Source organism: Schistocerca cancellata, chromosome 4, assembly GCF_023864275.1.
Source record: "Schistocerca cancellata isolate TAMUIC-IGC-003103 chromosome 4, iqSchCanc2.1, whole genome shotgun sequence".
In the NCBI taxonomy this organism is placed as follows: domain Eukaryota; kingdom Metazoa; phylum Arthropoda; class Insecta; order Orthoptera; family Acrididae; genus Schistocerca; species Schistocerca cancellata.
This window is the reverse complement of record NC_064629.1, coordinates 152,768,168-152,790,593: the sequence shown is the minus strand read 5'-3', so window position 1 is coordinate 152,790,593 and position 22,426 is coordinate 152,768,168. Positions and strand designations below refer to the sequence as shown.

Here is a 22,426-nt window from a genome sequence, read left to right as displayed (position 1 = left end):
ATCGACATCTTTTAAGCGGCGATCCTCCCCCACTCTGTCCCCACTGCTCTCAGCTGTGGACGGTAAGACACCTTTTAATTGAATGCCCCTATTTTAATCCGTTACGCTCCCGTCTACAGCTATCGCCTGATCTATCGTCGATTTTAGCAGATGACACGCGCTCCGCCGACCGCGTTCTACAGTTTATTAGTGACAGTGCAATGACGTCAGTCATTTGAAGCTTTTTTGGGGACAATCACCCCCTTTCTGTAGTGGATTTTTAAGCAGTCTTCTATTTTTAGTTTCTCCAATTTTCTGACTTTGTTCCCATTGCTGCTGGTTTTAAATTTCGGTTTTTTACTGTCTTAAGTCACGGGCTGGGCGCTAATGACCATAGAAGTTTTGCGCCCTAAAACCACAAAAAAAAAAAAAAAAAAAAAAAATGCAAAACTCCGGTTCCAGTGTCACCAGTATTTTGCCAGTACAGTACAATGGTTGTATTATCATCTATTAATATCTGATGCCATGGCCACAGCAGTAAATGATGTAATTGCATCAGGTTGTTTCCCAGATAGTCTAAAGATAGCACAAGTAACCCCTATTTACAAGAAAGGTGATAAATCTAAAATTGAAAACTACTGCCCCATCTCAATCTTACCTGCATTTTCTAAGGTAGTTGAGAAAGTAATTTATACTAGACTAATGACATTCCTGAGTCAACACAATTTAATATTTGAAAATCAGAATGACTATATGAAAAACAAGTCAACTTAAGTAGCAGCAGCATAATTAATAGACAAAATAATAACGGCCAAGGAGAACATAGAGAACTGGAGTGTTCCTTGATCTAGAAAAAGCTTTTGATTGTGTCAACATTACCATATTACTTGACAAGCTGTGGAACCTGGGTATCAGAGGAACTGGCTATGAGCTAATAAAATCGTATATGAACAATAGAAAACAATTTGTCTTGCTTAAAACAAACAATGGATCTTACAAATCTAAAATTACTGATATCAAATATGGAGTGCCTCAAGGTTCTGTCTTGGGACCCCTTCTTTTCTTGATTTATGTTAATGATATACAGTATTGTTCTCCTAACTGTACAAAAATATTGTATGCAGATGAAACATCAATAGTGTGTAAACACAAAGACTATGAGAGTCTGGAGGTGCTGTGCAACAGTGTAACTAATGAAATAGTCAAGTATTTTAATGAAAGCCATCTAAATGTAAGTGCTTCAAAGACTGCAATGATGGAATTTAACACAACGAAACAAATAGAATTTGACATGAAATTATCCATAGGAAATGACATTGTAAAAAAGGAAAAATGGAAAAATGGACAAAGTTCTCGGGAAGTACAATACAGGACTGCCTCAAATGGGACATGCATATTGATTCCTTAGCATGTAACCTGTCGAAGAATGTGTTTGCTATAAATATGATTAGCAAATATTGTAAGGACGTGTGTGTACTAAAAACTGCTGATCATGCCCTATTCTCATCGAATTTAAACTATGCTGTAGAAATATGGGGTGCAACAACTCAAGCCAACCTAAGCACATTATTAATATTACAGAAAAAAGTTATCAGAATTATTTGTGGTGTCAAACCTCGAGAATCATGTCGGAATCTGTTCCCAAAATTAGGTGTGCTTACCATTATAGGTGTATACATATTGAAAGTTATATTGCTTGTGAAAACAATAAATCCAAATTTCAACTGTGACCTGCACCAGTGTGATACAAGGCAAAAGTTCAGATACCATGTAAATAGCCACAGAACAGCTTTATATGAAAAAAATGCACTTCACGCTGGGCTAAAGCTAGCCAATGCCCTACCAAAAAGTCTCACAACCCTTCCTACTAACAAATTAAAAGATCAGCTAAAAGATTTCTAATTGAAAACCCTTTTTATTCCCTAGATGAGTATTATATCTGTATGAAAAGTGCTTGATAAGTATGTCAAGCTCATAGTTTTAAATAACTTACAACTAATATCATGTTGATAAAAACAATATTTGTAATATTGTGATTGTATACTACCAAATGTAAAATACATCAAAATGTAAAATTTATTAATACAGAGAAATCTTTAGTTTGTAATTTATAAACTGACGTATTCAGAAGAATAATCTGTATGATGTCCTGAAACTGTATTATTTCTAGGGATTGTATTTGATTATTCGATGTTGAATAATTATTATTACGAGTGCTGAAACATCGCTGTCTCCGTCTCACAAATGAAGAAGTCGAAGTTCCGACATTGCACAATATAGTAACAATTCTGCTGAAATGATTTCTGTTTCTGACAGAGATGAGACATTAACTACTGTGCGTAAAATGTGTGTCGAAATATCAGTTTCTGATAAGGTAGAACAAAATTATAGCGTGGACGTAATTATATCTGTAAATATTTATTACTTTTGAGAGAATGTCGGCCACACTCAGCAGCCAAAATTGGAGGCTTCTTTTTTCGGAGTGATTAGATTGTGAGCCACGTCATACTCAATCTACTAAATATGACTTGCATTTAACCAGAATAGGTACTCGTGATGACGAATATCCGCTTAAGAGGTGAAAGCGTAACCGAATTTAGCGAGAATTTGTTGTGTTACAGCCTAAAATGTGAATAGCGAAATAAATTTTAGTGCGTTTTGGAACATTATCTGACAGACGAAGCAAACTTGATTTGAAACGAGTTGATTCATTGTAATTACGCCAACAGGAAATAATTTGGAAACAATATTGTTCTTGTTAGATTTCTAATTTGTTAGGTAGTCAAGTTCACACGTGTACATTTGAATCAACGAAGCAGATGGTGTTATAAAAAGCAGCAATGTGATTTTTCGTTATGAGACTGATGAAAGCTGGTAGCTACATAGTTTTCCTGTGAAACACCAAATGTTTGTTATTGCATAAAGCACACTATTTTCTCTTATGGATCATAATGATGTCGCTATTAAACGCTACCACCTAGAAATATAGTCTACAGCATAACTAAAGTGATGTGAGTGTAGGTCCATCAGCTGGTGGCAGTAGTCAGAAGCGACACCAGTCTGCAGACACACAGAGCTGCTACTGAAATGCTTGCTACAGCAGCGCAATTAGGCCTGCCCTCCCCTTGGTGCCCCGTTCAGCCACAGCCTGCATGCTTCGAGCGTTCATACTCAGGCAAGCCATGACTGAGCACGGTGGGCTTCAGTAAGTATGAGTGATCGAAACGCCCTATTTTCAGACTTCTAGTTGCTTCACAGACTCAGGCACAAAAAACTCACGTATATCTTTAAGATCTTGGTCACCTAATCAGTAAGGATGGAGTTAAGACAGACCCCAAGATAAAGCCTACTCATTGTCAAATTTGTTGCCCTCAATATTAAAATACTTGCCTTAAGCGGTAAATGTGCTCACATAGACACTTATATCATCAACATACAACAAGCATTGACGTGGTTTCAGTCATCTGACAGCTCCATGCCTCCACCTAACAACCTCTGAAATGACGCAGGCATGTTCTTTAATCTGAAAGGCATCCTCCTGAACTGATAATGACCACACGATGTAGAAAATATTTTTTTGGTAGATATTCTAGAGTGACGTGTAGCTGGTGGTAGCCACTCCTTACGTCCATCATTCAAAAGTACTTGCACTATAGCCTATAGTTTTGGTAATTTTTGACAGGGGGTAGGTGTCTGTTAAATGATTAAACGACGACGACGACGACGACGACGACGACGATGATGATGATGATGATGATGATGATGATGATGATGATGATGTTTGGTACGTGGGGCGCTCAACTGCGCGGTTATCAGCGCCCGTACAAATTCCCAACCATTGCTCAGCCCAATTTCGTCACTTTCATGAATGATGATGAAATAATGAGGACAACACAAACAAACACCCAGTCATCTCGAGGCAAGGGCAATTCCCTGACCCCCCTGGGAATCGAACCTGGGACCCTGTGCTCGGGAAGCGAGAACGCGACCATGAGACCACAAGCTGTGGACTCGTCTGTTGTAGGCTTAGCATTCAGACGCCGATAATCGCAACAAAGCCCATAATTCTGTGTTACATTTGCTGATTTTTTGGGTACAACAGTTCCTGCCCCCCCCCCCTGTCCACCACAGGCTATTGCTCTCCTCAATAACCCCATCCTTCAGTTGTTGATAGATAAATTCTTCCAGAATCGCATGCAAGTACTTCAGAACTCTGTATAGTTTGTGGTAAATCAGTGACTGATTTCCTGTTGGTATCCAGCGCTGCATGATAGGCATAGCTGGCAGTGGACCTTTCAGGAAAAACAAATCCCTAAACTCCATAAGTAACTCTCCCATTCGTTCCGTATTACTTCACTTTAGGTGCTTCAACTTTCCCTGTAATGCAATGCCAGTGGCATTTGGCGAATGCCCGTGGTTGACACCCCTTGTGTCCCACTCCTTCTCCTTCAGGATATCCACATTAGTGACCAGCAACCCCTTTGTTAACCATAAAACGTTGATGCTAAAATTATCCACAAATACAGGTACCATTTCCTCACCATTTAAATCCTGTAGGTTTACAACACCTTTCTTTACTAAGTAACCTAACTGATAAGATGGCCTGCCGGTGTGGCCGAGCGGTTCTAGGGTTCTAGATGCTACAGTCTGGATTTCTTCCTCAGGCATGGATGTGTGTGATGTCCTTAGGTTAGTTAGGTTTAAGAAGTTCTAAGTTCTAGGGGACTGATGACCTCAGAAGTTAAGTCCCATAGTGCTCAGGCCCTTTGAACCAACCATTTGATAAGATACTTCATTTACTACCCATGGTTCCGACACACAAAATTCCTACCGGTAAGCTAGACTCAACATTAACATGGACCAATTTCTCAGTGCCCTTGGCTACACAGTCATGTGAATCGAGTCTTAGTGTGACTGTTCATGGTTTAAATGGTTTGTCATTCACGATAGTCCTACATTACAACATTGCTACACTAGCAGAGATTTCACTCAGCTGAAACATTTTCCCATCAAGCTCCATCATTTGCTGCCAAAAGATTGATTTCGGCACAATACGTCCACAAATCGAATCGGTGTGACACCTTTACCCCCCCCCCCCCCCCCAATCAATGTAATCTATACTGTGGTGGGTTCCATTGCTTATGTTCCACCAGGTCACCACTGGCAACCAGCATGTGCACTGCTGTGTCCAACAATATCCTGTAGTTCCTCTTTCCTACTATTACTCTGTTGTGTCTAGGAATCCTGCATACTCAGTTCGCTAGACAAACAATCAAACAACTGGTATTAAAGAGTTTTATTACAACAAGACAAGTACAAATACTTTGATCTGAGAGTTCTTGTAGTCCTTTATTAATGATCATCCACAAGTGCAATTACACAGATGTGTTATAAGCAAAGGGCGAAATACAAAGTAATCAGTCTACCTCAGAATAGAAAAACACAAGTAACACTTCTGGTCTTAGTGACCACAACTAACAACAGTCTATCAACTGAACTGTAGTGACTGCTGATCTCTAACTATGCTACACTGAGATTGCTAATGAAGAGGCAACAATGCGTCAGCTAATGAAGTGGCTAACGTTGAAGCTGCTATTGAAGTGGGCTGCCATCAGTCGGGCGCGGCGCTTATGTCGTCTTCACCTAGGGGCCGCTGCTGTCACGTTGTCGTCCTGGAGGGAGGTCTCACAGCCCTCTGATCTGTCACCCGCACTGGCGCTGACTTTATGCCATAGCATCCTCTGACTGCGCAATCCATCTCTGCATATGTTTTCGTAGCATCTAATCTTATTGGGAATGACCATAGGTCAACCTCAGGTTCCCTTTGGTGATTAACGTCTGGTTCTTCCCCAGTCCTCTACCTCTGAAAGTACTATGACTTCAACCTCCACTCCCATTGTCCCAAGGCCACCAACATTGGCTTCCCAAATGTCCCATTTGTCATTTGCCATCCCCCACCCTTAACATCTTACATTGGATGAGAATGCTATTCATCCAACCTGCACTCCAGTTGACATTTTAATTTCTTCACATTCTATTGCCAATCTGACAGCTGTGTTCTTCTACTGACTCTGCATGCTTCTTTTTTACCGTGCCCAACTGATCTCTAAAATATCTGGCATTAGTCTGCTTTGTATACCACTGGACTAACCCCTTCTTAAAAACTCCACAAGCGTTCTGGCTGCCTTGAGAGCCTCTGTATACCCTGCATAAGTTTTTGCTTCTTCTGTTAATCTCAGTTTTGCTACCCTTGTACGTTCTGCATTTGACCATTCTTCCATCTCTGCCAAATTATTAAGATCTTCCACATACGCTTGCACATCCTCAGTTGATTTCCCAGAGAAAAAAATGGAAGTAAACTTGGGCCTGACAGATTTAAATGTAAACTGAAGGTGGACGGGAGGGGGGTAGAAGGAAAGGAAGGGGAACAGAAGGGACTACTGATGTCAGCTGCATCGAGACATTACACGGACTCTACAGCAACGAGTGAAAATGTGTACCACAATGCGATTTGAAGCCGGGATCTTCTGTTTACTGTGTAGGTGTGTTAACCACTACGCCATCCGGGACACACTGTTATCACAACTGTGTGGACTATCTCAGCACACCTCACGGTCAACTCACATTCCCACAGAGCCCACCTACCTGCAGTCCTGTCCATTTCCTCCATGTTCACTACTCAGATTCCCACAGGAGGTCAGATGTACTTGTGAATGCACAATGAAGAAGGTGAATCCATTGTCAATCTAGGGAAGGGATTGCTGGTGTCAGCTGCTGATTCCAAGTAATGTCTCAATGCAGCTAAGAGTCAAAATGTGTACTGGACTGAGCTTCGAACTCAGGATCCCCAGCTAACTGCACAGGTACATTAACAGCTGCACCATCTGGAACACGGTGTTATTGCAATAGTGAGGACTATTTCAGCATCCCTCATGGCTGACCCACAGTCTCACTGAGTGCTACCTATCCGTAGTCCCTGTTCGTTTCCTCCATGCTTGTTACTCTGAGTTTCCCACATGAGGTCTGATGTGCTTGTGCATCTGCACTGAAGAAGGTGGATCCACTGCCCATCTAGACGCATCAGTTATATGAATGTGTGGTGTCTGTTCTTTCAATCATGCCCAAAAGAACAGACACCACCCAGAAACCACAGCTGTGACACATTATATGTAAATTGAAGGTGGAGGAGGGGTAGAAAGGAAAGGAAAGGGAAGGAAAGGGAAGGGATTACTGACGTCTGCTGCATCAGGGCATTACGCAGACATGTCCTGAAGAACAGACACCATGCATTCATATACAGGGTGTCCAGAAAAGGACTCCTTGATTTCAAAATTAAATATCTCGAAAACAAAGATCGATAGAGGTATGCAGTAAACGTATGTTTATTGTGAAAGCTGTAAGAAGTTTATACAGCAGTTTGAAATAATAGTTACAAAAGCTGCTAACAGATGGTGCTGTAATCGCCATACGTAATGCCTAGTATAAATAGTGATCAGAAGCCCAGAGCGATCAGTTCCACTATTGAAACGTAAAAGGAGGTTAGCGTACCGAAGGAAGAAATTAGCACCAGAAAAACGCGTTGTTCAATGGAATACATGGTTTTAGAGTACCACAGGTTAGAAGAGAGTCCTACGGCAACAAGGCGAAGTTTTCAAGCACGATTTAATGTTCCAAAAGGACCCAATGCGAAAACCGTTCGTACGCTCTTCGCAAACAGGCAGCATAACTGATGATCTAGTGGGGCATGTTGGCCGCAAGCAAACCGCAGTTACGCCTGGAAATATCGCCACAGTTTCTGGAATTATTCAGCGAAATCCAATGTCATCTGTCCGTAAAATTGCATTTGAGACTGGTTTGAAGCGTTCTAGCACGCAGAAAATACTGAGAAAGAGCCTACACATGTTTCCATTCAAAATTCAAACGCACCAGGCCATACACGTACGAGCTGTGCAACAAAGGGTTGCCTTTGCTAATCAGATGCTCACAATGATTGATAGAGAAGGATTTGATGTTGGCTGCATCTCGTTTACAGATGAAGCACACTTCCACCTGAATGGATACGTGAATAAGCAGAACTGGCGATTTTGGGGTTCCGAAAAGCCATATTGGTGTGAAGCGAAACCCCTGTATTCTCCTAAAGTTACTGTGTGGGCTGCAGTATGCAGCAGAGGCATTATTGGCCCTTTTTTCATTCGAGAAACGGTCACTGGTGCACGTTACGTTGCAATTTTGGAACCATTTGTCGCCACACAGCAAGCGTTAGAGGATCGACCAGGTACTGAATGGTTTATGCAAGATGGAGCCCGACCACATCGGACCGAACAAGTGTTTCGCTTTCTTGAGGAATACTTCGGGAATCGAGTCATTGCTTTGGAATATCCCAAATTTACTGGTGCAGGCATGGATTGGCCTCCATATTCGCCGGATTTGACTCCCTGTGACTCTTTTTTGTGGGGCACAGTGAAAGACATGGTCTACCCGAAGCATCCCGCCACGCTGGACGAGCTTGAATCGGCGATCTCTGTGGCATGTGAATCCATTTCGGTTGAGACACTACGAAATGTGATGGCGAATTTCATTCTTCGTTTGCGCCACCTCTGTAGTGCCAATGGTGAACATTTTGAAAACATTGTGATGTGATTGTTTCCAAAGATTGTTTTCATACGATTATTTCACTTATGTATGCTGATATGAGCTGTACAGCGTACAGCGCCACCTGTTAGTTACAAAAGCTGCTATTATTTCAAACTGCTGTATAAACTTCTTACAGCTTTCACAATAAACATACCGTTTACTGCATTCCTCTATCGATCTTTGTTTTCGAGATATTTAATTTTGAAATCAGGGAGTCCTTTTCTGGACACCCTGTAACTGATTCACCTAGATGGACAGTGGTTTCCCCTTCTTCAGTGCACATGCACAAGTATGTTCGACCTCCCGCAGGAAACTCAGAACAGCAAGCATGGAGGAAATGGACAGAGACTGCAGATAGGTGGCACTCAGTGGGGATGTGAGTTGGCTGTGAGGCATGCCTAGATAATATGTGCAGTTGTGATTACAATGTGTCCAGGATGGCACAATGGTTAATGCACCTGCCTAGTAAGTGGGAGATCCCAGGTTTGAATCCCAGTCTGGTACACATTTTCACTTGTCGCTGCTGATTCCGTATAATGCCCTGATGCAGCTGATATCAGTAATCCCTTCCCTTTGCTTCCCTTTCTCCCCTCCCTCCAACTTACATTTGCATATAATTTACCACAGCTGCAGATTCTGTGTGGTGTCTGTTCTTTTGGACATGTCTGAAAGAGCAGACACCACACATTTATATCATATGTCAAATTTATACTTTGCTGTGGTGACTGCAACCATGTAATTCTGTATTATCTGCTGTCAATTGCACTACCTTTTCCTATAATATGTGAACTGCCTCTTGTTCTGACACAACTTGTGTCTCTGAAATTGCACAAGCCTTGTCATTCATGACACTCATTTTGAAACACAAATAACAACAATATCAAAAAATAAAATATATTAACCTAGTTCTTACATCTAATCTTGAACTATTTCTACTCTTGGCACTGCCTAGCCATATGCCCATAGTATTCACATGTGAAACATACCACTGGTACTGATTATGTGCTGAATGATCTTCCAAGCTACACTGCGAACATCTAACAGGTACTAGCCAATCGCGACTCCCATTACCTCTGACATGAAACAAACCTACCAACTTTTTACATCCTGTGTCTCAGAGCTGGCTGCTCTGAAGGATGGGCAAACTGCAGACCCTGTACAGCTTTCTGGATGGCACCCCAAGGTTCACAGCTCCATGGTGGTAGTGCTGGAACACTAACACAAGAATGTTCCAGTACAAAAGTGGCTAGGTATTTATATGTTCATGGGCTGCACTTGCTTGGGCTTTTCTATGCCTTGCAGCACATTTGTTAAACATTTCTGCAGTTGCTGGTGTGGAAAGGCTTCTGCCTTGTTCCACTTAGGTGCCCCTGTGTCAACTATTTCCATACCTTGTTTGAATAGCTCACCTCACAATGTGTGATAGCAGTGTTATATTTTGTAAGCTATAACATTTGTGGTCACCTGCTGCTGGCTTGGCTGTAATCTACTTCCTACTTTGAGAATTTCTAACTGAATAAGGTTGGTGTGCTGCAGCTGTAATGATCTTCCAGTGGAATGAAAAGCAGTTAGCACCTAGTCACTTGTGTTTGCACCTGTATTTGTGTGCTACTGTGATGTTATAATCCTGAAGCTTCAGTGCCCATCCTGCCAATCATCTTGGCGAATCCTTTAAGCTTGTCAGCCAGCATACAGAATGTTGGTCTGACAAAACAATGAATAGTCTGCTATGTGTGTCAGAATTAATGGTAACCCAAAGGAATGCAAGACACTCTTTCTCAGTTATAAAGTAATTCTTCCCTGACTTGTAGAAGCATAATCTATCACTCTTTTGGTGTCTTCCTGGATTTGTAGTAGAACTGCACTTATCCTGTCACCAGTAGCATCAATTCCATCTCAGAATTATTGTCAAAATGTGCTACAGCTGGTAAAGATATCAGCACCTCTGTAAGGATACAAAAAGATCAGTCTTACTCCTCGCTCCTAGAAACTTTTGCAGTTCTTGTAGCGTCAATGTCTTGCAATTGAAATCCGTATGAAGTATTTGTAATAAGAGCATGTTCTGAGATAGCCTATCAATCACGAATGTGTTCAGGAGTTGAAAAATCTATTATGGCTCTTACATTTTCTGTTTATGTTAACTAGGTGCTAAAGATCTTCATTTCTTGCATGACAAAGAGGTACTTTTTTAGATTCAGCTGAAGCCTGCATCACCAAATATTTGAACACTGTTGTCAGACAATTTATTCTTCAAATGGCTTTGAGAAAACATGATCCCAGTAACAAAGACACAGTGTTCATTTAAAACATCATGCCTTCAGAAGTGGGTGGAACATTGCACAGACCAACTGGCATAACTTTGATTTCATGAACAGTTTTAGGTGTTATGAAAGCAGTCTCTTCCACATTATCCTTGTCACCCTTGATCTGTCAATAGCCCGTCTACAGGTCCATAGGGCAGAAATATTTTGCTCCCTGCAAACTACCCTAAGTGCCACCAGTTTATGGCAATGGGTATAAATCCTTTCCATTAGCAACTTTTTGCACAATTGCCTTTGAATGCAGGAATATAACCTCCTTCAGCTGCTGACTATGTGTAAAATGATGCCCCAGAATCAACTAGTGCCTGGATAGGTTTGTTGTTGAGGACATAGATGTAACTTCCCAACATTTTGGCAACTGTCTTCCATAGAGGATTTTCGTCTGAAGCAGCCTCATTTCCAAGATGGCCTCCTTGAGTAATTTTCAAGATTTTAGCAGCTGGGAAAGTGGCTGGAACCTCCATATGGTGATGGGGAATGACTGGTGAGTTGGAGAGTGACCTTTATCAGGGGACAACAATGGTCTTCATCCTGGTGGCCAACTGTAGTCATCTCTAGTTGTCTGGCATGCATAGCACAACCCTGTCATTTCTCATGAATGATAATCATCAAACACTCTTGTTCTTTCTTTAGAGTTGAGTATGATGTGGTCAGGGCATCCACAGCAGAAACATACTGACATTTGCACTTTTCTTTAAGTGCGCCAGTTGTATCTGGGTCCCTGAGAACCTTGGCTGTTGTCTGATGGTTCCAGCATAGTACAATGGTTTCTGACTGCACTCCTCAATGGAGTTGGGTTGTCTTTCACAGATCTCTTACTATTAGCTGTGAAAGGTCCTGATGGGCTTCAGTGACTGCCATTGGTATTACATTTGGAAATTTGTCAAATGGTTCATGGTGCACTCTTTTTTGGTGATTGTACTGATATGCTGGCACCCATTGAAGTCCTTTATTGTGCAGACATCCTTCACAAGAAGCATCTGATTGACATTTTCTGCAATTCCATTCATTGTGTGGAACATCATAAACTCCCATCATTAGGTTTACTGTGTAACAAAGAGCAAAAACACTCTGTGTATATTGACAATGTCATCTCTCTATGGCATTAGACTGTTTCAGTTACTTGGCTACAATGACCTACAACTTGTTGCCAAATGTTTCTGCTTGAAATTTGTCCCATTTCTTGTTTCTCTTTGTTGTTCTCAAACTACTGCTGAACTGTACCATTCAAGTGAAAGCAGATGTTAGCAAGACTCATGTCATCTCCTCCACCGTATTTAGTGACATGGCCAAATACTTTTAGCCATTTTGTCAGGTTCTGTCCAACATACAAAAACCACTGCTGGATACTTTGATGTACATCAGACTTAGACCAGTATTACACTATCATATTTCTTTATCAAAGAAATATGATCAAATATTCGTAAAATTTCTTTGCCAAAGATCTTTAATACCCCTTTTTAATGCCATGTCACACAGTTGTCATATTTTTCATCAAATTTCAAGATGGGCAGACAACTTATTACATGGTGCAATTGCTACTACCACAATTGCACCTTGTGTGTATTTGGAAGAAAAGCAGCTAAAAAAAATTACTTGGATGAAGCCATAGATATTACATCGAGATAGTAAAAGTATTCAGAAAAATTTGTGAAAAGAGCTGCTAGTGGAGAATGTCAACTTTTTTTTTAATGAATTTGGCCAGCTATGAACCGCATACAACTTAAGACTTATGGTGTTTCTTTTTCTTCCATTCTTCCCAGTACTTTATTTTCTCGCCAACTGCTCATCTCTGCTTATCGGTCCACACGCTCTTGGGTCGAGGTTTTGGCTCATCTTCTTCATAGTTTGCGTTTTCTATCAGTAGCCTGAAGTGATCCCTGTCACGTATTATTTCTTCTGTAACACATATTTTGTTGGTGTCTTTCTTTATTGCTTCTATCCACATTAGTTTTTTTCAGCTTACTAACATAATTAAAAATTTTCTTTGTAATCCATGTTTCTTCCATTCTTTTTAAATGTCCATAATATTTTAGTCATCTCTTCCTCATTGTATCTGTGATCTTTTCTGTATTTTTGTATAAGTCTTCATTTCCCCTTTTAATCCACCTATTTTCCTTGTTTTTCTCAGAACCTAGAATTTTTCTAGTTCTCTTAATTTGCCTTTCTTATTCAATGTTAGGCACTCCGATTCATAGGTTGCTTGTGTCTTAATAACTGAATTATAATGTTTAATCTTTGCTTGTATGGTTACCGATTTCTTATTGTAGTTTTGTGTTAATTTATATGCAAATTCTAACTTTTTTATTCTTTATTTGTTGTGTTGTCCAGTCCATTGGCTAGGATCCACTCCTCCAGGTATTTGAATCTATCAACTGTCTTAATTTTTCCATACTTTGTTTTTATAAACTTTTATGTATTACGTTTGTGTTCTATATACTCAATTTTTTCATAGGATATTTTTAGCCCAGTCTTTTCAGCAATCTCATGTAACAGATCAAGCATAACTGTTTTCAGTTATCAATACCATATCATCCACAAAGGTTAAACATTTCACTTCAAATTTGTTCTTTCCTTGACCCATGCTTATACCCTATGTGCTCCTGTTTTTTTAATGTGCTTTCCCACGTTTTTACTGTTTTATCTAAAACCAAGTTAAAGAGAACTGGGGACAGTGTCTCCTTGTCGAACTCCTGTTTTGATTTTGAATGGTTCAGAAATTTCACCTTGAAACTTAATTCTTGATATTGTACCTGTGAGTGTTTGTTCAACACGTCTTCTGGTGTTTTCATCTATCCCTGATTCATAAAGTATCTGGAATAGTGTTTGTCAACTGAGTTGTAGGCCTTCTTGAAATCTATGAAAGTAACTACTGTATTTTTATTTTGTATAGCTCTCTCTCAAAATTGTTTTCAAATTAAGAATCTGTTCTGCACATGATCTACCTTTTCTAAATCCTGCTTGTTCCTCTATTCTATTTAAAAGTGCTTTAGAAAGTATTTTGTATGTCACTGGTAACAAGGATATGCCCCTGCAGTTGTTGATGTCTGTTTTCTATCTTTTTTATGGAGGAGGGATCAATGCTTGATTCCAGTCACTGGGTAGGATTCCTTTTGTCCAAATGTCTAATTACTTTGTGAATTTTCTGCCATGCGGAGAAGTCCCCTAGTTTCCACATTTCTGCTACTATCCCAACCTCTCCTGGTGCTTCGTTATTCTTCAATGCTTAAGTCTTCAAGTCTATAAATTACTTACTAATGGATGAGAGTATTTCAGTATTTGCTCAGTAAAGTGGATTCTCATATTACAAAATACTCTTGAGAAATGCTGTGTCTACACAAGACAGCCAAACTGTGACACTGGGATTTCTTGATACAGTAGAGCTACTCTAGTTTACAGCACAGCACTGGAATATCGTATTAACCAATATCATTCCATAAATGTGTGAAGCAATTTATAATTCACTGACAGGGAATATGTGAAGGTAAGTAAATGTTTAGTACACTATATGGGCAATAAGAAGTATTTACTTTTAAATAATTTAATTAATGGACTTAGTGTACCAACAACTACAAAATTAATAAAAGTACGACACAGATGAAGGGCTTTTTAAATTGCGGCATCCAGCATTCAAAAATAAAGTAGAATGGGAAGCTAAGAAAGAATTTTTATTTTAGTGTGTGACCACATCCTCTATTCCAGCTAACTGAAAAGCTACCTGGATGTTTCCATATGTAAAGGTGGATGGCTGTAGCTATGATTGTGGACATGAAGTCACCTGCACCATATTCCACCTGCCCATCAACACACATTCTAAAATTCCTCTTCACTGGCATGCACTGTGCCATTTGCTCACCCCCCCCCCCCCTCCCCTCCACTCTCTAAAAAAAGTCTAAGGAACACACCAACTTTTAAGCCATGTATACAAACACTACGTCAAATAGCTGTAGCGACGCCAGTTTTCCAAGTGGTTACATTTCATATTGCAGTGAATAGAAGAAGAATGACTTAGTATCAAATCTATGGAGAGGCCTTAGATATGATATTTATTTGACAACAGGCGATATTTGACAAAGTTCCCTATTACACCATCAAATTTCTTTGACATATCAACTTTGACAAAGAAAGATGAGAGTGCAATACTAGTCTTACCAATACTTTTGTATCCATTACCTAGTACCTTGGCAGTTGAGACCATAGGAGGAATGTACCGTTTGTGTGTTCCTGTCTGAGGGTGATGACTTTTGCATAGCCTTACTGGAGCCATGGTGGTGATGACAGTTACCCAATCTCTGCACCAAAATATGTCATGTAGAGTCTGGAATCAAGCAACATTTACAACACCAGGCTCGTCAACAAAAACTGATGCTTCACACTGAAAGCATCTTATTACTTACATATGAATGTAGAGGTGCAGCTGAACTGTCTGCATCAGCAGAGTGTGTTCCTATTTACACATACATAGCATGTTCTATAAAATTCCAATATTTCAGAAATAAGCTGGACTCTGAATCTTCCAGAAATTACAAATCTTAAATGATATAACTGCAGGATACAGATATCAAACAGGTGACATACACATCACCTGCTTTTGACTATAACCACACCACCATGGCTGATAACACACAACATGCAGAAATAGAATGTAGCCGTTTTCTACAGAATTCTCTCAAGGGTATTTGAAAAACACCATCTATTATTCTAACATTTCTCTGTGGACCAAAATGTCTGTTACTACTATTAAGGTGGTAGGACACTAGGGAGTGATATACCAGTGAAATCCTCTATCCTTCAGAGGATGATCTTTGTTACGTGAAATAAGAATCACCCATTATTACCGCAGTATCATATGAACTTTGCAGCTCTTGTTTGACATGGTGAATCACCTTTGAGATCGATGCGAAGAGTAGTCTACTGTAATAACCCACCTGTTCACTACACCTACAGTGGCCATAAGTTGGGCTACTAGAAAGTCAATTAATAAGGAAGATATTTGAATCAAGCATGAGCTTTAATAGTTTCCAACTTTCAAGGAGATTCCTCGAAAACAAGTGTAAGACTATAGAAAGTATCAAATCGCTGAGATATTTGCTCACCAAAGTAAAACCCTCAATGAACACCATGATGATTTCAAACCTGAAAACTTATGTAGATGCAGCAGAGTTACTTTGTGACAACTTCAGACTGTCTTATGTGCTCCCAAATATAGACTAAGTATGGGAGTTCAAGCACACTCAAACATAGGAGCATTAAAGCTTTTTAGTGATCAACAGCTTATTATGTAGGACTCTGGAGGTTGACCACAGAGACCCAAACTGTTAAACACATGTTTACAGAAAAAGACACACATGTATGTGCCCTTTCTTGAAGGTTGAAGTAGCGAATCACATGCTCCATTTGGTCATCTCATGTAGAGGCCTGAACTCTGCTGGTGTGAAATGTTTTGGCACACTGGTTGTATTTTAGATGTGCTAAAAACCAGAAAATGGATTTTGTACCAAAATTGACAGATGAATGAGCTGTGTGTCATTCTTTACAGTCTCCTGGAGAAAATGTCTCCTCTTTCAAAATTCCTCTTCACTTAAAACAGCTTATACAAAATGCAACAGTTTACAATTTGCAAAAATAATAGATAGCATAAAATTTGAATTTAATCCTACAGTAATTGTGATATTTTCATAGATGTAAAGGATACCACAAATACCGGTGACAAAGTGATCAGATAAATAAAAAAATGTGGATTTGTCAAGTCATAGATATTGCAAGATTTGGGGCATTTTTATGTAGCCAAAGCGTGTGGCAAAATTAATTTCATTGCAGCTGGTGAGAAAGCTGATTTTCAACACTGGTAAAAATATATTAAAACAGGCTTTGAATGGCAAATTATATATGTATATATTACAATCCTTTAATACATATAAAAATGTATATAATATTCTTCTGACATGTTAAAGTACTTTGATATGTAGAGAAAATTATTTTTGAAAGTAATATTATACGCAATAGTTTTGGTTCATTTCTTGAGCGTGGAAGGGTCATTCCAATATATGACCGAATATTGAGGTATTAATGTGTATCATGTTATATCAATGTTATTTTACCTGTAATTTGCACCCATTCCTACAAATTCTTGTATAATTCCATCCATGTCAACCATTGTTTGTATTTATTATCAAATACACTAGTAAACTGAACAGCACAGTCATGTCTTTCCCTTGTCCACTTATCACTAGCACATATAGAAAACATACCTTAATAGGACACAATGCAATGTGAATGTTCACATATCAACTTTTCATGGTTCAAGTCTATAGAAATAAATTAATAAAATATTTAACACAGTTGTTTAACAACAAAATAATTTATCTCACTCATTGTGTGTTTTTACACTTTAAAAAGTCACCAAACAATACGAGAATATGTCAAAATATATATCACAATTGTGGATTGAGGTAAAGCTCATTGTTCCTCGTGAAGCAATTGACAATAAATACAGTAAGACACTGCAACATTTTTTTGAATGAGTCATGAGTTTCACACATCACACTGACAATGAAAACAAGAATGATAATTCTAACAATAATTAAAATTATTATCAGTTAACACCAACATACATTTACAAGTAACAATTTTACAGTACATCTCTCTTCAAATATTAGACAAATTATTGAAATCAGTAACATATTTCAGTTTTGAAACAATGTTTCCATAATGTCAGCTACTTCATCTTCATTTAATACAGCTGAAAGAAGTTGAATTACTGATCACAATTCATTTCCTGTTTGTGATGTGAGAATATTTGAGGAATACAAAGGCAGTCACACAGCTATTGTGAAATTGTTATATGACTGTCCATGTTGAGAGTTATCCCTGCTTGAACTGCCTTTATATGCCCATTTGTAATGTCTTATTGTGTCCATGTCACATTCTGCTTCACTCAGTTCATGGCCATCAGAGAAACTTGTTGGAGGATCCACATGTGACTCCCTTGATCCTTCACTTCTTCTATGGACAGACTTAGCTCTCGTTCTTCTAGACCTTAAACTAAAGAAAAATGGAAACAAATCACAAAAGATCAGATTTCAACAAACTGACATACTAGAAGTGTACTATGTTGTTTGTATTATGTAATGCACATGAACAGAATTTATGTTCTGTTGATGCATTATTGTCAGTTAAATCTTCCACTAAACATTTAGTGTTGTTGTTGCAGATATGAGAAGAAATCTGATGCACATGATACATTACATGGCTTCTTGTGAGAAAACACATCTGAAGTTTGTCATAAATGTTCCTAACTGCCACATTATATGAACAAATTAGATAACCATGTTCTGTAAGGCATGACAACAACCTAATGTACTGGGCTGGTTATCACTAGTTACATGTATCAAATATGTGGTATGTTATTGATTGTGTGTGTGTTCTGAGTAAACATGTTTTTGCAAAGTTGTCCTGTCGCAATGTGAGGCGACATTGTATACCACAGATTTGTTGACACATTATTGCAGTGATGGCCAAGTTAGTTGTTCTGGTTACTTGTAAGAGCAAGCTAAGATACAGCTACAGATGTTACATTACTCTATGTGGCGTGGTAACTGCACGAGGCATGCGTAATATCGTCATACAGTCATGTCCTCTTATATGCTGTTTTCATGCCCATAGACTTTTTCATTTCAGTGCATATGAAGGATGGTAGGAATAGGTACACGAGTCTCCTTTCTGTGTCTTTTTCATACATTGTCAAATACAGGTATCACTCCTCACTAGTACCAGACAATGTTATATTCATTTTAAGTATTAGCTGGCTGCATTAGCTGTCTAATGCTGGATTAGTTTTATTATGTGTGACCTAAAGGTGCTATGAGGATATTTCATTTCCCTCACCCACCAGAACTAGTGTATTATTGTCATTCTGTCATCCAGTTACGGATATCAAGATGTGATTAGATTTACATGCTTTCTTACAATATTCGTCTATGCCTAGGCAGCTGGAGTGATTATTTGTTTTTGTGTGTTACGATGCATTTGCCACAAATTATCATCATTAGGCTTGGCATTAAGTGCATGTTATAGGTACCAGTGGTATCTTGTTTAGTTAGATAACACTTCAGGTCATGACTCAAGTCTATCTTTTTTATAGATAATGCATCACTGGTCATTTCTGAGCAATTTTATTCTAATGGGTTTCATGGAGCGGTGTTGTCTTAGATCTGACTTTACAGTAACTGCAAGCTTCACTTTAATTTTATCAGAGAATAATTGTGTTTTTGTTATGGACAAGAGGAAAGCTTCTAATAGCGTTTTACATACTCATTTGTTGGGGTCATATTTTTACATTTAGTGTTACTTTAGAGCCATTTTTCACATTTTATCTGTATAATCTACTTTGTACACGTTTGTGACATTGACTAAAGAACTTAGAATATGCAATTGGCTACTCCCACTACGCTGCAGGGTTGTTTTGTAGCCATTTGGAATTTACTATATTATTTTTATTACATACTCAATGGTTAACTAACTTACTAAATATGTACAACTGGCAACTCTAATTAAGCAACAGACCTGTTTTGTAGCCATTTTGGATTTACAGTTAATTTTTTAACTGAACAGAATAAATTATGATTAATGGAGGGTTTCATTCATCTAACTAATAATTTTATTTGCTTAAGTGATTTGTCATACTGTTTATTACTATAAGAGTATTTGATAGCATTTCTTTTGACATTATGTTTTTATTCCTTGGATGACTAATGCTGCTGTTACATTTGATGTACAAAGGGGCTCTATGAGGGTCCAGCATGTCACTGAAATCAGTTGCACAATACAGCAATCTCCCCTTGTGGTGTTCAGACATGGTCAACCAGAACCTTGAAGACGAGTATGCCTATCCTCATGTTCCCACGCATTCGGGTGCTCTCACATCTAAATGCCCCAAAAATCTGAATACTGGACAATTTTACCACCTGGTCAAATGGAGACCCACAATGAGGCCCTTTGCAAACTCTGCTAGGTGCTGATAACACTGTCTATCACAAGTATGTAATGTCTCCATGCCCACGGTGATCACTCAACATCTGGATCGGTTCACAGTTGTTATATGCCCTACCAGGACTGGTAACAACACCAAACACAAACAACAATACAGCACTCTGGTGGCCATTCCACATGTCAAATATCTTTTACATATCCACATTTCATGAAGGTACTTAGACATCTGACCCATGTATGTCTCACACACACACACACACACACACACACACACACACACACACACACACACACACGATTACTTCTGTAGAGATGGATGATTCTACTCCCTGTGTTGTGTATCAACAAGTCCTGAATCCACATAAAAGCAAGCTAGTATGTCAGACTGTCAGTCTCATACACGACTTCTATTGGGTTGTGGTTCGGTTGTTTTGGGGGAGGAGACTAGACAGCAAGGTCATTGGTCTCATTGGATTAGGGAAGGATGGGGAAGGAAATCGGTCTATGTCCTTTCAAAGGAAGCATCCCGGCATTTGCCTGGAGGGATTTAGGGAAATCACGGAAAACCTAAATCAGAATGGCTGGATGCAGGATTGAACCGTCATCCTCCTGAATGCGAGTCCAGTGTGCTAACCACTGCGCCACCTCGCTCGGTATGACTTCTGTCTTTGTTCTCAGACTCCTGTTACAGGAACAAACATGTGGACTGCTGTACCATATGAGTGGGTACTGTTAAATGATAGCCATAATTGGTGTTTAATTTGCTGTTAGATTGAACAGTAGCTTTTTTTATATCAGATGCCTCATGTTCAATAAGAACAGTCTGCATTTAAATTTTAAAAGGCTGCAAATTATCTGAAATGTTAATGACTGTATCTCATAACCTCATTAGGATCATTTGGCATGTATGTACATTTCAGAGAGGAGAGAGAGAGAGAGAGAGAGAGAGAGAGAGAGAGAGAGAGGGGGGGGGGGGGGAGTATTTTAGTCAGTAATATCACATATCTAAGTACATAGAACAGATTATCTGCTGTGTATATTTCAATACATAACCCGGTTCTCGATTTTTAATACGACAATTTGAATTATAGAGCAAATAAGTTCTTTGTCTCTTTTGGAACGCTAGCCTCCCAAATTTTTTTTTCGTGGCTTTCTATGATTCAGTTGCATAGCAGTGTTACACCTGTTTTTTCTTTTTTTTTTTGTGGTTTTAGAGCGCACAACTTCAATGGTCATTAGCGCCCTGACTACTCTAAGAATGCACCGCGAGGCACAAGCGGACAACAACAACTAAAAGGGAAAACACTATAAAAGACAGACTGACAGGCATAGGGTTAAAAAACATCATCATCAAATGTCCTGAGACAGGTTTGTCAAATTGATAAAACGAAGAACACGAGCAACTGCTCGTGGGTCATCCGCTAAAATGGCATCGAAAGTACGTGGCAGGTTAAGATCTAGACGCAGTGTGTTAAAATATGGACAGGACATTAAAATGTGTCGAACCGTCAGCAAGTGCCCACATGGGCAGAACGGCGCTGGCACAGCCGTCAGCAGATGGCGATGGCTGAACCAGCAGTGTCCAATTCTTAACCGGGCCAAAACTACCTCCTCCCTTCGAGAAGGGCGTGAGGAGGACGTCCAAGCCACGGGAAGAGGTTTTAAGGCCCGAAGCTTGTTGTCTGTAAGTGCAGCCCAATCGGCATGCCACAGCGACACAATGCGCCAACAAATGACCCTGCTAAAATTGGACGAAGGGACACAACAAGAAGCTGTCCGAGGCTGGAGGACCGCAGCCTTGGCCGCGGCATCTGCAGCTTCGTTCCCAGGGATACCGACATGGCCAGGAACCCACATAAAGCTAACCGGAGAACCGACGTCCACCAGCTGCTGAAGAGAGCGTTGGATCCGGTGTACGAAAGGGTGAACCGGGTACGGATCACTGAGGCTCTGGATGGCGCTCAGGGAGTCTGAGCAGATGACATAAGCAGAATGTCGGTGGCGGCAGATGTAAAGAACAGCCTGGTAGAGGGCAAAGAGCTCAGCTGTGAAGACCGAACAATGGCCATGGAGCCGGTATTTGAAACTTCGTGCCCCGACAATAAAGGAACGCCCGACCCCGTCATTGGTCTTAGAGCCATCTGTATAAATGAAAGTCATGTTGATGAACTTCGAACGAAGTTCCAAAAAACGGGAGTGGTAGACCGAACCAGGGGTAACCTCTTTTGGGAGCGAGCTGAGGTCAAGGTGAACGCGGACCTGAGCCTGGAGCCAAGGTGGCGTGTTGCTCTCGCCCACTCGAAAGGTTGCAGGGAGTGAAAAATTAAGGTGTTGAAGGAGGCGACGAAAGCGAACTCCAGGGGGTAGCAGGGCAGAGACATACAACCCGTATTGACGGTCGAGAGAGTCGTCAAAAAAGGAACGATAAGACGGATGGTCGGGCATTGACAGTAGCCGACAGGCATACCGACAAAGCAGTATATCGCGCCGGTAGGTGAGTG

At 39.8% G+C, this 22,426-nt stretch overlaps 2 protein-coding genes across 2 annotated transcripts in view; both read right to left on the bottom strand.

The window, feature by feature from the left end:
- LOC126183938 (trichohyalin-like) overlaps window positions 1-17,091 on the bottom strand; it is a 47,715-nt gene extending 30,624 nt beyond the window's left edge. Inside the window, exon 1 of the mRNA XM_049926286.1 lies at window positions 17,036-17,091. Within this exon, the coding sequence (XP_049782243.1) occupies window positions 17,036-17,091 (56 nt within the window). The remainder of the gene's footprint in view (window positions 1-17,035) is intronic.
- Window positions 16,825-22,426, bottom strand: part of LOC126183937 (Down syndrome cell adhesion molecule-like protein Dscam2) — a 461,766-nt gene continuing 456,164 nt past the window's right edge. Inside the window, exon 25 of the mRNA XM_049926285.1 lies at window positions 16,825-17,978. Within this exon, the coding sequence (XP_049782242.1) occupies window positions 17,753-17,978 (226 nt within the window). The 3' untranslated portion in view covers window positions 16,825-17,752. The remainder of the gene's footprint in view (window positions 17,979-22,426) is intronic.